At 42.6% G+C, this 17,151-nt stretch overlaps 1 protein-coding gene across 2 annotated transcripts; it reads right to left on the bottom strand.

The window, feature by feature from the left end:
• Positions 1-1,312: 1,312 nt before the first annotated feature.
• fam234a (family with sequence similarity 234 member A) lies at positions 1,313-16,911 on the bottom strand. Of its 2 annotated transcripts, none has more exons than XM_035406040.1 (12): positions 16,833-16,911; positions 9,499-9,787; positions 9,001-9,111; positions 8,390-8,572; positions 7,849-7,973; positions 6,561-6,693; positions 6,061-6,193; positions 5,470-5,613; positions 4,982-5,063; positions 3,909-4,061; positions 3,536-3,638; positions 1,313-3,087 (listed from the first exon to the last, which is right to left on the bottom strand). In XM_035406040.1, the coding sequence occupies exons 2-12, from the start codon at positions 9,758-9,760 to the stop codon at positions 2,873-2,875; spliced, it is 1,644 nt and encodes a 547-aa protein (XP_035261931.1). In that variant the 5' UTR covers positions 9,761-9,787; positions 16,833-16,911; the 3' UTR covers positions 1,313-2,872. The 2 variants fall into 2 exon arrangements, with proteins under 2 accessions (XP_035261931.1, XP_035261932.1); XM_035406041.1 differs by lacking the exon at positions 16,833-16,911 and adding an exon at positions 14,110-14,361.
• Between the last annotated feature and the right edge of the window lie 240 nt (positions 16,912-17,151).

Here is a 17,151-nt window from a genome sequence, read left to right as displayed (position 1 = left end):
AAATGTCTGTGATTACGTGTGTTTCTCTCAAGCAAGCTTAAATGAAGAACATGAAATATCTCTTTCTCGGCCGATTGTCACAGCACTGGACCAGAACAGAATTACTGTGACCGATGAGCGCTCGTACAGAAGGACTAGGCTGTGATTCTCGTCAAAGCGTATTGTTAGACTCCACACGTGACACAACCTACGTAATCGTACCTTGCCACAGCCCTTGGTGTGACGTAAAGCTCTACGTGACTGAATCCTCGTTCATATTCTATCACACAGAATACTCTGCGCATGTTCTTGATTCAGTATACATGCATGTGACTTTTCCATAATGAGCTCACAGATAATGTTAACAATTTTGTTCAGTGTCCAAGCCGCTGTATTCGTGCCTTGTTGGATTTTCACCCCTTAAGTGGGAATGTCTACTCATGCAGTAGCCAAGTAAGGTAAGAAATCAACGTTAACGACAAATAATAATAATAATAATAATAATAACAGTGTATTCATAACCTATTACGTCCATCTAACGGTAAGTTTACTTTTCCAATTTTGTAGTTTCCAAAGACAACACATAACTCTCCAATATGAGACAGGAACACATATGCCGATCTGTGTGGCCTACGGGTGAAGGGGAGACCGGGGTTGGCTGGCACACTTTTCACCCTTTGCCGTATTTTTCTGGCATAATTCATATTACAATTCTAAATATATTTTAATGTCCACAGGTGTTTTCTAAAATTAGGTGACTAATTATTAAAGTCATGTTGTGCACTTGTGCCAACCAGCCCCAACACAGACTGGGTTGGCACAATGTTAAAATGCTATAGTTACAAAGAATGAAGCAACCAATAGAAACATTTAATTCCAAGGACCAGAAAGCATGAATATTCAATTGAATAAATATAAATATTATAAATATTTAAAATATAAAATGTATAATAAATATAATAAAATGTGAACTGATTAAATTGAAGACATCACATATGCATAATAGCATGCAACCAGTTTTTTATTTTTTTTTGCAATCACTGTTGATTTTATGAAGAAAATCCAACTATATATATATATATATATATATATATATATAGATTATGTATATTTTTAAAATATTAACTGACCAATTAGAAAGTAATGACCTTTGGCTCAAATCAATTTCTTTATTTGCGATGGCTTCTCTAAACATTTAGACAGTTATATCCAAGTCTGTTCTTGATGTTGTACAGTAATTGTAGTCGTGGTTCATTGTCTTGCTGAAGACAAGAATTTTGATGGTGTAACTGCATTCCATTTACATTTCATTGAACAAGTCAAAGAAACAACATTCCAAGTTAGAACCGAGAGATGTGTTTATTAACACATTACCCAATATATTACAGCACTCACAAAATATAAACACCCCACAACTTCAGACAAAAAGAAAGCCATATTCCCAGGAAGCCTGTTCTACAGGCCCAAATGTGAAATAAACATAATTTCCCAAACCCATACTAGTTCAAGCAGATAGTTCCAAACCAAAGTCTCTCCTTACATTAAATATAAATGTATGGATTATTAGTCAGAACTTTGTCTGAGCCCACTTGCCTCCATAGTTTTCACCCCCAGTTTATATGGCACACTCCAGCACATTTTAGAAGCCATTTTACACCAAAAAACTTCCATCTATGACCTGCGCAGAAACCAGGGTCTGAATGCTTCAGTTCAAGACGTGAAGATGATCTCCACACTAAATGTGTAAAAATCTGAAGTGCATATACTCAGCATCTCACACAGGTTCATAAATACAACACAAATCCCTCTGGGTTTGATTTTATGGAAGAACACTATTTCCTTTGCAAATCTCATTTTTCTCATACTTCCTTTTTTGTTTTAATTTAGACTTTACACGGAAGTCTACCTAGTATCATTTGCATTATCAAGCGCATTCAATAGGCTTACAAAGATTTGTTTGCTATTTTCAAAGAATCATTTGCATAGTTTTAGGACATGGATTAATGTGTCTTGTATGCAACTGATGTCATTGTCTTCTTTCATTAGCAGGGAAAGTAAAGGCACAACCTGGAACTCCTGTAACATATATGTTGTGAAAGCATAAAGTCGCGTTAGTCCCACACTGCAGGAAATGTAGGACCATGGGATTGTACGAGTCTCAGAGTAGTTCAAACACAATTAATGTGTTCCTTAATGCCCAGTAACGCTTCTTTCTGATGATGGGTCATAACTATGTCATCCAACTGGACAGGGAAGGAGCATCTTGATTAATCTTAATCAAATAAAGCACTTCAGTCAAAAAACAACTGAGTAACATTCGAGCAGAATAAGCGCCCACTGCCTAGAGGCAAATCCTTACAGACAGACCCCTGGGGTCTGTTTGGACAGATAAAGTGGCTCACATTTGGACTTTGGTTTTCCTGTGAATTTTCTGGCCATTTAACCAACGAGGGATCTGTTCAGGGAAAGATGCACACGGGCACTTAGCAGTTGGGTTTAGCCTGAACAGGAAGGAAGTTTGGATTGTGCACATCGTTCAGCATAAATAGTGGGATTTACAGTAGAAGGCAGCTTGATTGTGCTTTTCGCTATAGTAACATGATGCAATAATCCTCATGAAAAAGTGAGAATCAGAGCATTCGGCTACGTGGTATACCAAGCAGCTGAATCTTACAGCCCCCCTGTGTGAAGCAAGGAACCATCACTGGGGATAGGGGAGGGGCAGATTCAGGAGGATGGGTAAAGGAGGTGAAGGGGAATAAGTGAGAGGGCAGTACTGGGGGGCAGAAATAGGAGGATGGATAAGAGGGTGCATGGGTATTAGTGAGAGGGCAGTATTGGGGGGGGGGGGGTAAGGTGAAGGGCCAGCATTGCTATGTGTAATTGTTCTGCTTTAAACTTCCTTGCTGAAGCGCAGCCTGTCGAAGGCCTCTTTGATCTCCGCGTCGGATTCTTCGTCTGGGCTCACCCCCAGCCTGAGGACCCTGCTCTCCGGGACGTCCTCTTTCAGCTTGCGCTTGCTGAGCACCACTGTCCCCTGCAGCCCCTCCCCCTGCGGCCCCATCAGCATGATGTAGCAGGCGTGGCGGCCCCTCTCCAGCAGGGTCGCTGGAGCACACACAGCAGGAGAGGAAAGTTAGCAGCGGCTGCTTACGCCGCCGTCTCTAAGCAACCAGCCCTTTACTTCTGGGGTTATGCTGAGACAGTGCTCAACAAATCCCAAAACTACAGCATGCCTGTGACACAGCGACTGCTTTACAGCCACTTTTAAATTTCAAAAATCCCAAATATAAAAGCTGAGGGATTTTATTTAGGATATCCTGCTGCTTGAAAAAAGAAGTGACATTAAAGCTCAGACAGAGAAGCAGGAAATGCACATTTTATATTGCACATCTGGAAGAAGTCCAGTTTTGGGAAACTGGTCTACGGTGGGAATCAGTCTTAAATATTTCTTGCTCTCACATCAGTAGTTTAATGCTTTAATTATTTTCATATTTTCTTGTGTGGATGATGATCAGTAAACAGTACAGGCTCTGTTTGGGTTTGTTCCACTTACCCTTGAATGCTATGATGTGGTCGATGATGTTGCTCTTCTCTAGAAGCACACTGGGGTATTGTGGGTTGAGCATGTAAGAGAAACGTTCCTCGCTTGCAGAGTTCTGTGAGATTCAACGATAAAACCGTTCGGAAAAAGTTCTTGTGTGCGACATCTGATTTATTACTCTTTCAGCAGGTGAGACTTCAGTGGTTCTAATCACACATTACAAACACGTTCATTTGTTTTTGTGTCAACACATTATTTACTTTCTCATTTGGAGAAAAGCTCAGATAGTACAGTGCATCTCTTGGCCCTCACATTTATTTACAGCAGAGCTGCGGTTATGAGGGTGACTGTACCAGTGGGGCCGGGCTGTGCTGAGAGTACTCACTGACGAGTTGGTCTCAGAGGGCATCTCTCCCCATAAGACAAAGACCGAGAACGAGCTGATGGTGTTGATTGCAGACGGCCGGGGTGTGTTGGGTCTCGGCCACATGTTGACTTCCCACAGCACTCCTCCCGTGCTCCCATCCAGTATGACCACCTAGCACACGAGCACAATACGGGCTACACACCACGGCCATTACGCAATGCCTTATGAAGGCAGTCACGCATTACGACAGGTTTCTGCAGGAGTTTCTCAGGGTGATTGGTTTAAATTACATGTAGCACCCTTGCAAGCAAGGAATATGCTCCACCTGAGCTACTGCTACACCTGTACTGCACTCCCCCATTAACAGGCTGAAATGCCGCCACGCTGAGCTGACACGAGCTAGCAATACCAAGACCACGAAAAATCACCCAGAACCTGAACTGAGCGAGCCAGCCTGGTTCCAGCTCTCGGGAAGAAAAAAGATCAACAAGTCAGTCTGGCAGGGAGTGGGCAAACGTGGGACACTTCTTTTCTCAAGAGCTTTCCTTTTGGTCAAAATTCCTATTTATTTATCAATTTATTTATGTATATATTTCAAATAAATCTGGCGCTCAACATGAGGCTGAACATGTCAGATTCCCACCCTAAGCTGGAATGTCTGATTAACTATTTGTAGCCACGTTCAGGCGTGATTCCCACTCCCGATTCGGGAGAGTGAAGACATCTGCAGTTCTCCTCTGAAACGTGGTGTCATGACCAGCCAGCTTCTTCTAATACCGCAGCTCCAGCCCAAAGCCCAGGAGGACATGCAGCTTTTGGCATGCAGTGAACGCGTGCCTGATCGACCAGTGGGGGTCGCCAGAGAGAGATGAAACACAGACCCCTGACTGTACCCTGGGCGGCACAATCGGCAATCACGTGTTGCCCTATGGAGCTACCGGCCACAGTCGGCACCGGCACGGTCCGGATTTGATCCAGGACCTTGAGGCTCACCCGCACACCACAGAGTGGTGCCTTAACCGAATGAGCTATTCAGCAGCCCCATAAAAGTCCCTTTATAACAGACACCATTCTGAACTTAAAAAACCTACTCGTTTAGTGCCGTTACCAATGTCCTCCTCTATCACCACATCAGGGGTCCCGTCCTTGTTAAAGTGCCCCAGGGAAGGCTCACTGAGGAGAAGATAAAACAGCTGAATTAGATTTCAGTAGGGAAGGGCACAGCAGAACGAGGGTGTGAGTGTGGCTATGAGGGGCACAGCAGAATGGGGGTGTGGGTGTGGGTGTGGCTATGAGGGGCACAGCAGAATGGGGGTGTGGGTGTGGCTATAAGGGGCACAGCAGAATGGGGGTGTGGGTGTGGCTATGAGGGGCACAGCAGAATGTGGGTGTGGGTGTGGCTATGAGGGGCACAGCAGAACGGGGGTGTGGGTGTGAGTGTAGCTATGAGGGGCACAGCAGAACGGGGGTGTGGGTGTGGCTATGAGGGGCACAGCAGAACGGGGGCGTGGGTGTGGCTATGAGGGGCACAGCAGAACGGGGGCGTGGCTGCGACAGACAGTGAAGTGACCGGCTCTACCTCAGTAGCCTGCTGATGTTGGTTCTCCACAGTGACTGCAGGCTGTCCCCTTTCACAGCCTCCACGCTGCCCTGCGTCACCACCACCAGGTCGGAGGTCTTTTTCCCGTGGGCTATCCTCAACACATGCTGCACTGAATCAGATCTGTGAAGGGAAGCCCACAATACACAGCACGCATCACCAACAAGCTTCACAAGAAACGCTACATATGAGAATCTAATCAAGTGGCTTACAAAATGTAATAAAACCTGTTGATGAGTGAGTGTCTCATTTCTTTTCACTCATTTTTATTCATTCAGAAGGATTATGAATGGAATCTGTAATACACTGATCAAAAATAGAACTTGTGTAAGCGATTAGAGCCACACTAAAAAACTGATTTTGAGAGGGATCAAGTGACTATTTCAGTTAATAATTAATAACCGTCATAACTGCAGAAACGGCAATGAGAAGGTATTTTTGGAATAGCTAAGCTTGCTACATGACAAAGGCACTTAATGTAATAACATACTGAAGATAGGCTTTCTGTTTTGTATACCCCGTAGCTGACCGTGTTTTTTCCCTTATAAGGATAAAGTGTGGCCCCCTTACTTGTACAGCAGCACTTCGCCTGATTCAGGGCTGCTCTTCTTCTCCCAGCCCTGGTCCTTCTTCAGACTCTTTTCACTGCCAGCTTTGGCCTGGGCTGCCATCTTCCACAGAGCCTTAGCGTACACCCCAGAGTCTGTGACCCCCCACCCCCCAAGAGGAACAGGACAGAGTGTGTCAATGGACAGCCACAGTATAAACTTGCCGTCCTAACCGCGCCCCGATTAACTGAACATTCATTATCGGCTCTGACAGACAGATCTGTGCTCTGACCTTAGCAAATCAATAATGATGGAAAACCATGTCCAGGGTTAAGCTGCTCATCTTTCAATGCACAATGTGTGAACACCATTGTGATGTCACGAGAGGAGCTTGACTGCAAAGAACACTGCGGCTGGAGAGTACAGTCATCCCAATCCCTGTGAGCCAGTGAAAGAGGGCAGGCGCGTCTCTTCCCTGGTGACAGCTGCTAGCCCGAGGGGGCCTGGCAGCAGCGCAAGTACCTTTCTGAAGCAGGACGTAGTGGGAGCCTTTGGCTGTGGTGTACAGGCGGTGTGTGGAGGCCTCGTCCGAGTCCACGACCACCTCCGATCCGATCTGAGCCCCAGTCTTCCCTGACAGAATCACCAGCCGAGTCTATAGTCAGCAGAGGGATCGGAGGCCATTTCACATGCCGAGAAAAGTGCTGTCTGGCTTCATCTCTCATTCCAATGCAATGTTTTCAAACTTGTACCAGACTGTAGGCAATGGTGATGAAATGTGCTGCTGCACTCTTTAAACTTTATCAAAGTTTACCAGTATTACGTTACAATAAAGGTGAAAATTCTCTGGTAAAATACATTGTATAAACTGTATAAACTCAGAATGACATATCCAACACATGAACATCTACAAAATCTATGGCTTAAGTACGGTGGTTGAGAAGGCCATAAGTTTGATGCAGGGGAGCGTCTGCAATTGTACACCTTGAGAAAACATCCAGCCTTGTCTTTTGTGAAATAAGCAATATCATCATTCAAGTTAAGATAAAACATTTAGGTGCGTAAATTCACATGAAATAAGGGTATTCTTTAACATGGCAGCTAAAAAACGTTCTTTCTGCCAAAGAAAGTTTGCTTGTATATAGTATGAAGTCTTAAATGAATCAATGTGAAGTCTTTGATGCTGTAAACATCCCTCAGCCTGCACTCTCAGTGACACATTTAGGCAAAGTTATGCAAAGTGAGGGAGACAGAAAACAAAACAGGCTTGGCTGGTTTGAGCACATGCCTGTCATTTTCAAAAAACACTTTCTTAGCACAAATTCACTTCTGTTATTTTGTATTCCCTCTGAGTCTTATATGTTGCAGGATGGATGCTAAGGGTTGCACTGTACTTTCTAAAAATTCACATTTACATTTTAGGCAATCAGCAGACACTCTTGTCCAGAATGACTTACACAGCCAACATTCTTCGCATACAACCCACTTATACAGCTGGATTTTTTTACTGATACAATTCAGGAGTACCTCGCTCTATGGTAAAGAGGCAGTGCCCCAAATGGTAACTGAACCTACAACCTTGCAGTTGCAAGCCCAGTTCCCTAACCATTATGCTACATTCCTCCCCCAAAATCTAGCATGCATCCCACAACTGGGTCATATATGTGGGATTTATTACATGTTAACATTGGCCCATAAAAAAGACACTTCAGTGGCTGAGATCTCACTTTTTAACCTAGACAGATGAAAGTCCAAACGGGACATGCAATTGCGTACAGGGCTTCCATACATTTCCTAATGTTTAGCTTACCTCTGCTTGTCCCGGTCCAATGAGAACCAAATCACTCACACCATCGTTGTCAAGGTCTGGTACTGACAGTACAGGCAGCTTACTGGTGAAGGTGGGGGGGTGTGCCAGCTGCCATAAGATCTCTCCTTCACAGAAGAAAGCGGTAACATGAGAGCCTGCCTACCATTGACAGTATGTTAAGAAGAGTCACTTTGACACCGTTACATGCAGTGGTAGCTGATAGTTCACAAGACGTTATTTTTTAATTGATAGTCTTTTCAAAAAATCAATATTGCTGTTATTACTGCTTTCTACCCTCTACTATCCATGTCCCCGCTCCTGTCGTCAGTTTTTATAACACCCAATCGCCCAGTCGGAATATTAACTGAGAGTCTGTACAGTTTGCTATAGGTTAGCACACCAGGGGATCGATATAAACCCTTCCCTGCAGATTAGACCATTTCCCACCCCTACACGGCTTGGGCCACCCCCCGGTACAGCGTCTCTGAAGGAGAGGGGTGAGAGGCGAGGTTAGTGCAGTCCAAGCGGGTCGTGGTTTTACCGCTCTGATGGTTGACGGCGGTCAGCTGGTTGGCGTGCGACAGCAGGCAGCCGGCACCCACGGTGCCCAGCCCCTCTAGGCCGCACTGCGCCCAGTGGAACTCCGGGGCCAGCGGCCGCTCCCACAGCGTCTCCCCGTTGGTCCCCGCCACCGCCGACATGAACACACAGGGAGTGGGGAGACCTGGAACGCAGACAGCCAGCCCGTATTTCAGCGTTAGTTCGCAGGGGAAACTTTATTGACTATTCTTCGGTTTCTCTCTAATTCTGTTCTCAGTACTCTTCATTTTCAGATGACATAATGCACAATATTTACTGTATGAACTAACAAGTCCTTATATCCCATTCATGAACAAATTCGCTATACAACTCAAACTATTAATTATGTTTTAACTATATGAATTAACTACGCATAATATGGATTTACAAATAAAAGGGGCAATATATGTATCTATGTGTACTAATTGTGCACTATATGAGCTATATAAATCTACTGCACCATGTTAAAAAACATGTCCATCAGAAGATAGATCAAAGAAGACAAGATATGACAGTTCAATTAGAAAAGGAAGGGGTTCCTCATTTTTATACTCTACCGTCTGGGATTCTTACTTTGATTGACACATGATATGTTTAGACTTCCTTCCGGAGCCTTGATGACGAACAGTACATCCAAGACTTTGTCACTGTTTGCATCTGTGATAGCCAGGAAGTCATACGTAGCTTGAGGAGACAGAAGAGAAGAGTGTTAGACGTAATTTTTTCAACAGTAATACACAAATGGCAGCAAACATTACGCCATGGCAGTAGTTTTTGGCGAGTGGTGGTGAGCACATGAACAGATGTCACGGTGCAATACGAAAGGAATAGAACCGTACAGGTAGAAAAGGTGATTAAATGGATAACTGAAGCTTAAGACAGAGATGTACAGTGATGACATCATCACACGGCCATCGAAGACACACGCAAACAGAGAGAAAGAGGGATGAAGCGAGCGCTCAAAGCTACGACAGAAGAACACGCATCCACAAACTGCCAGAACCTGGACACAAGTGCGCCGGCGCAAGTGCGCGGAATGTTCCGGAAGGTCCCTCTGCTCTGCTCCCTCACCTGCCAGCGGGAAGGTGTGGTTCCACGTGCGCAGGTAGACGGGCCGCACCGGGCAGGGGATGATGAAGGAGAAGGCGAAGACGACGATGAGGCAGAGGAAGAGGGAGAGGAAGAAGCTTGCGGTGCGCCAGTTGGACAGGCGAGACAGCCCCAGGCGGCTCCAGCAGCTGTCCTCCTTCCCGCCGGGGTGGGGAGACCCCTGCGCTGCCTCCTCCCCCTTCAGCGGCTGGGCCTCTGTGGTGCTGTCTGTGGGGTCCGGCATCTCCTCAGTGCATCACACCACCAGGAACTGCACAGAGGGGAGGGATAGGGGGTTATGAACAGGGTCACGACAACCACCCAAGACTGTTAACAAGGAGCACTGCTCTCCGAGTCGCTCACAGCAATTTAACCATTTCCCCCAGTCGTTATTCCACATTAATGACACATTTCATATTCCTTCTGCCTTAAACTTATTCACAAAGACTAACCCCCTTTAAAAGTATACCTAAAATGATTCACCCTGATCTGGCCAGTTTTCTGATAACACCCACTGACTGCTTAAACCCCTGCTTAGAAGCCCCTCCACTCAAAAACATGTTTTTTAATGGCTAACTCCTCTTGGAAGCATGACTTTCAGCATACAGATTCATTTTGTGCAGAACTTGTCACCAGAGTGCCCTTTTCACATTCCCCAACTGCAGACAGACAGCTTCTCCACACTTCCCTGAAATCTGAGTTGGAAACGTGCACGTAGGAGCAAAATTTGTGATGTCACAAATAAGTCAATTCTATCATGGTCCACCATGCAAAGATATGCAAATAACAGGAGAGCGACGTGGTTAAACTGAAACCTGACCACACAGAAAGCAGACTTATTAGTGATATTGTTGTGACAGTTGGTGTATTGAATATGACGGACTGCAGTTTTAGGATGCAATTCCACGGTAGGAACTTTGTTCCACTTGTTACCAAAGGAGCCCATTCGAAAAATTGAATGGGTGGAATCAGTTTATAAAAATAGTGTAGATGTACCTGACAGTATGAAGAGAATCTGCCTTTGTAGCACACATTTTACAGATGACTGCTTCCACAACCTCAGGCAGAAGTTAAATCTGGATGCTGGGCCTACTAAATGTGCCAATACCACAGCAGCAAGTGTTTCCAATTTGCATATTGATAGATTCTGGCATTCTCTATGAGGGTAAAGGTATAGAGATGCTACTAAGCCATTTCCTGCAGTTTATTGGTGGAAACATTTTTTTGGGGGGAAAAGGCATATTAAACAAATTATTATAGAATATTTTAAGGTTTTAAAATATATCTGGCAAAGAACCTTCAGTGAAAATAAAAAATATTTGGATCCAGTAATTTGACATGTTATGATAACAGTCTAACAAATTTCCTTTCCTTTTAGTACCTGTACTAACAGCAGACACTGGTTCAAATGTTCAAGTGACGGACATGGCGGAGGCTAAACGCAAGCCTAATGAATACAGTATTTTCTTGTGATAATTCATTCATCATATATGAAATAAAAACCTTATACTGAACCCGCTTGTACTTGCAAAACATTCCATGATGATGTGCACTTGATATTCAACTGTTTTTTGTGTGTGAATTGTTCATGGACAAAAGGCACTTAACTGTGTAAATTAGCTTAGCTAATTCTTACATAGGACACACCCACAAACACTGCACTTACGCACCAGCCATGCACCCAAGTCTAAATGCACTTCAGCTGCTGAGATGCATAATTTAGGACTTAAGTTCCCTTTGCACATGTATCTTGGGTCTGAATAGGCCCCACTTTGCCGTTTGATCTGGTAAATATGGTTCTAAAATCATCACAAATCCAATGGATGAGGGAAGTTCCAACATCCTCACTGATGTTCTCGCTAACAAACTGCACCCTTTGTCTGAAATAAGCTTAAAAAAATTTTTAAATATAAAAATTTTCCAAAAATTGTTCCCATTCATTCAATCGTGACTGATACAAATCTGTAGCAAAAAAAGCAACTATATTACCTATTCCCCACCCAGTACCCAAATGTATATCTCTCTCTCCAATAAACCATGACCAACTACCATGACCAAAGAACTAGGAATACTCAACAAACAACCTTATGGAAATCTAGTAAGTACCTGAGCATTCTCAACCACAAACTTAACAGGTGCCTAATATTGAACAATACTGAAGATATTGGGGAAAAAAAACAGAATGATACATGTCCCTGAAGATGTTATTACAGTTGCATTTTTAAAAACAATACACATACAATTGTGTTTTTCATTGTGTTGACCTTTGTGACAGTTCAGTTAAGAACTGAAGTTTCTCCAAAGGGAAATTTATGTGCACCATTAACACATTTAATGAGTGTGGCGGCAGGGTAGCATAGTGGGTAAGGAACTGGGCTTGTAATTCGATTCCTGGGAAGGACACTGCCCTTGAGCAAGGTACTCAATCTGCATTGCCTCAGTATATATCCAGCTGTATAAATGGATGCAATGTAAATGATATGTATAAAGTTCTGTGAGTCGCTCTGGATAAGAGCATCTGCTAAATAATGCACATGTTACAAAACATGGAAGGTAGGCAGAATGCAGAAATGGCTGGCATGCTTAATACTACTGAGCACACACTACACCAAATGCAGGGCTCTACAGTGCTCCCATTACAGCAGCATTTGCTCCTAAAAACTTGTGTGCACACTAAAAAATAATTTAGAACCACATCTACTAATTGGGAAGCATTAGTGTGCAACTCAATTTTTCAACACAGCTCCTTGAAAAATTTTTTAGCATGTAGCCCTGCAAATACATATAAGTTTTCTACACGGTCCTGACACAAATGTGCAGGGCATCATAGTTACACTATTGAAATTTCCTATTTCCCAAACATATTGGGAAATAATCATTCACCAACTTTAGATTGTGCTATCCCATGACTGTGACTTTCAACAATTAACGCATTCAAACACATCCCTCACACTTCCAAAGCAAGTTCTCATCTGTCTCATCCTGGCACAGTCAAACAAAAAATACCAAAAAAAATGCCATATACACAATGGATCTCTATACATCTTATGTCTTCTGGCATACCATATTTCATGAGAACAAGTCCCTGCAAATACACACATCACAACCTCTAATTAAAACCCAACTGTGAAGCCTCTATGCCCAGTGATAAAACCTCACTCAACCATAACTTAGCTACATTCCAAAACACACCCACACATATACATATACAGTAAAACACATCTTTCAAGAGCACATTAGCTAAATTGTACATCTAATATTTTTTGCACATTCTGCACTACATCCCACTTGTATTCAAACAGCAGGGCTGTAACTTTTTTGCCTGTAGCACGAGTGCAAATAAGGTCAAAAACTTAGCAGCACAGAGAAAAAAACTGTTGCATTTTAAGGATAAAAGCTTAAAATGTTGTGAAAAATGACATGGTATAGCCTAAATGTTGTGACAAATTACATGGTATGCATTTTATAAGACAAAAATTCATGAGTAAAGTGCAAATAACATGTAGCCTATATCAAACTGCCTGGAAGCCTTTCTTTTAAAACATTTTACCTACAGTTTATACTGTATCATTGAATCTAATTCTGAGCCATCAGTATCAATTCATATAGAGACTAGGATATATAATTGGCCCTCGTTGGTAGAATTTAAAAATCTACCAACGCTGCTGGCAAACTCTCTGTAAGTTGGCTTCCTGCTACTCTGTACTTGTTCAATACTACCAGGTTTTTAAGAAAAGTATTAGGTTTTTCTTACACTTTTATCTGTGCTCCAATGAACAAATAAATCACAACCCTTTTAGGCATATTCTAACAATCATTGTTCAGCATTTACAAAAATAACTAACAAACAGCTGTGCCAAAATTATGCTTTTTTTAAAAAAAAAGATTTTAAAAAATGATAAGAAGGGACATTACCAATATTTACATCTCTCCCATTGTAAAGCGATAATTAAGAGTTCAAAAGTAACACCATTCATGGGGCATAGCACAGAATGATACTGACAACTTGAAAAGAATCTCCCATAATGCAGGCAAATGTCCAACTTAGAAAAGAAATCATGTTGAACTTTAAGTCCTGACAGATTTAACATCACTATAAAACTCAACTGAGGGTAAGATAGGGACATCTTTTTTGTACACACAGGACATTTTCTTTTTATTCGCAATTGCGACCATATTGTCACACTTTACAGCCCTGATCCACACAACTACAACACAAGGGACTTCACAATCCCAACCAATTCCCACAGGAACACACTCCCGATCACTCATTCGTTCCCCTGCTGCATTATCACGGTCACTTTTGCCAAAGAACGAAACAAAAAGTGAACAAATAAACCCACATTCTTCCACTCAGTGGATATCTCTTTCAGCTTGTTTATACCTTCAAAACCCTTCGCAGCTTGTAATAGCTTCACGTGTAATTTCAGACTCTCATTCGGGAAATATTTACTTCGTGCTTTAATTTGACATTTTTACATTGTAAAATAATGTTTTACTAGAATCTGCTTTTTTTCCAGTCATGGTAATTAAAATATTTAATTATTGACAACAATAATATCCACAGCAGCCAGTCACAGTTTATAAGCCTACCTCAGTTCGACAGCAAGGTCCTGCCTCTATTTTCCTTTTACGGTTTGTCAGATCCTAAATGGTCAGGTAGAAGATTTCTCTTCACTGAGCTTTTCCTTCTATTTTTGAACCGCGACAAAGATACAATTTCTGACAGAGGGTCAGTCTTCGGTACACAGTTGACATACACGTAGTACTACTATTTCACCCTCTTTCTGCAGGCAGCCCAGTGGAATACACACCAGTTCCTGCTCTCTCTCTCTCTGCTTACGCTACCGGCCTAAATCAGGACGGATAAAATGCTGTCAATACACAGTGTGCTAGAACAGCATTATACAGCACAGAGTCCAGCCGCCCAGCTGCCAGTTTGGCCTCTCTCGCTCTCATTCGCTGCTTGTTTCCAGACCATTAGAGACCAGTAAGTGGGTGTCATGTGCTTCTGTCGTGCCTCGCGGGCCTTTCACTTTTCCACATAAACAGCTGGGTCTACCTGCAGAGCCAGATATTTCCACACCAGTCCCGCTTCCCAAACCCTTTTTATTTGTATGAGTGTGAAGTGTGCATGAGTGTGCAGCAGGGCGTTCCTGCAAAAAAGCATCCGTGCTCAGTGAACCTACCCTGGGTAAATAAAGGTTAAATAAAATTTGTGGCTTTTAAAATTCCTGCGAAGCTGCCAAGTCTCCTGCCTCTAGACTATTTCAAACAAAAACAAAACATTCTGTCTCAAAGAGGTGGCGCGCAGTCACATCAGTACACTCCACTGCTTCCGCTTTCCTCCAGTAAACACCTTTCCTGACACGTTGGAACACGAACTACAATTAGTCCCAAAAAACATAAACGGCAGAATGAGTCGAGAACGATTCAGACCTTGCATGGCCTCCTGACTATGATATAAACCATCAGCTGTTGGATTCATGTAAAAATAACACCACCGCTAATTCCATTTAACCCCAGTTTTTATCATTAATGTTACCGTTGCGATTGTTTTATTCACATTCACATTATAGTATAAACAGCACTTGTTTGAACCTTTTATTGTTATACAATCGTCTCTTTCAAACAAAGTAAGATACACTGCGCTTTGGAGCATGTTGCACATGTGGTCAGTATTCAGCCAGGTCATAGACAAATTACAATGCACAAAGGTTTTTCCTAAAGTGTTGGTCAAATCAAATGCCTCAGGCAGGTTCTGGAACATAAGGTAGGTCTTTTTCATGGTTAACTCAAAGTGAGATGCTACTCAAGACACTGGAAGTGACAGTATCTCTTCTTTCACTTGCACACCAACAGTGTCAAAACAGGAAGGATGATCAGAGGTTCTGGATAATTACTAAAATTGTGAAAAGATACACAGCAACTGCAATAACACAACATCCTTGTACACAGCACCTGGGACCAGGGCAGTAGCCAGGAATTCTGAGCCCCCAGAAAGAATTGTGCACTGGGATCCTCTGTGAACATGAAGCATACTGTGCCCACCAAACCCCCCCTCCGGCCCCGAGAATTATTATTAAGATGGTGCTGCCAGCAACTGCTGATCTGACTGAGTGCAACAGGGGAAATTTCTTTTTCTGTGGGATGGGAAATTTATTTTGCTGCTGGAAGGCAAATGTGTATGGAATATAACATTACATAACATAACATAACATTTTCCATTTTGCTTGCAACACTCTTCTGAAATCACATTGGTGTAAAATCTTAGTGCATGTGCATATGGTAAAGACAACAGATAATGAGTTTAAATTCCAATTACACAGTAATGTTACTATTTATGTACTGAATGTAATCATCAGACCGTGCTGCTCTATTGCTATGCGCTCAATGCGAAGAGACGCTTTTACAGTATTTACTACAAAGGCATGGGCAAGGCTGTCGCGCTCTGTCACTGGCATAAAACTAGCCAAGTGCACTGAGAGCACGTTCGCTGAACAGGACAACAAAGTTATCTAAAATGCGGTCCAGACAAAGACAGATGTTCACAAACAACTACATCGACTGCTCTGACTGGACTGAGATTCTTCCGTGATATAGGCCTACTTATGTATCTAGACTATATGTTATATATTACTTTAGATTTAACCGAAGCTCCTAGATTACAGTAAATAATTATAATTCAATCAGACCATACTAGAAAAATAGACACGCAAAAAAATATGAACGAGCTGAATATTTTATTGCTAAATTAGCTCTAAAACAAATATTAAAAAGTTGACCAATAATCAGTTGCGACCAGTTAAAAAAGAATGGCATATTGAAAACTAATTTTCAATGACAGCGTTAAAACCGTGACGCTTAGGTACACTAACAACATAAAAATCGCTCGGTGGCTACGTTAATTAGCTAGCTTACATTTGCGTAAGAATGGTAAACATTAACTAATGTTCTGCTACTTGGCAACTTGCCAGCTTGCTAAGCTACGTAGTTCGTTAGAAATAGCAATGAGACAATTTATAAACTAAACTAGATAAAGTAGTTCACACTGACATCACGCTTCGAGCCTTCCTGCTTAACTTGAGGTTTGTTAGGAAAAGTTAATTAGGCAGTTTGATAGCCACATAAGTTAACGCTAGCTTTAGCCAATACACCAGCAGCGGCTAACACGTTTCAAGCTAGTCCCTACCTGTACAGCTATCTAACTAAGCTTACGTTAGGTTGATCCCAAATTTATACAGCCAACTACATTCAAGTAAATACATTCTAGTCTACAGTTATTTATCTACAGTAGTAAAGATTCATAGTCTTACTGCCGTTTGTTTATGCTCCCCTTCCAGTTCCACTGGCAGTCAAGTTAAATTAAGACAGATGACGTTACGTCTATCTGTCCTGGGGATTATGGGTTATGTAGTTCATGATTCATCTCCCCGAAGTAGCGTTTTATCTCTCTAGTTAGGCCAATTCAACCTTTGTTGTGATTTATATGGAGGACCAAATATGGCAAAACTAATAAGCTATCTCAGCATGCCTGATAGACTCGAAAAATCGGCTCCCATTGCCAAGCCAGCCGCCACACAATTGTCAGAGAGAGGGGCACCGCAAAACAAAGACCAAGAGGCAGCCACACCC

This window comes from Anguilla anguilla, chromosome 2, assembly GCF_013347855.1.
Source record: "Anguilla anguilla isolate fAngAng1 chromosome 2, fAngAng1.pri, whole genome shotgun sequence".
Classification (NCBI taxonomy): domain Eukaryota; kingdom Metazoa; phylum Chordata; class Actinopteri; order Anguilliformes; family Anguillidae; genus Anguilla; species Anguilla anguilla.
Note: the sequence above shows the minus strand (reverse complement) of the source record. Positions and strands in the feature narration are given on the sequence as shown.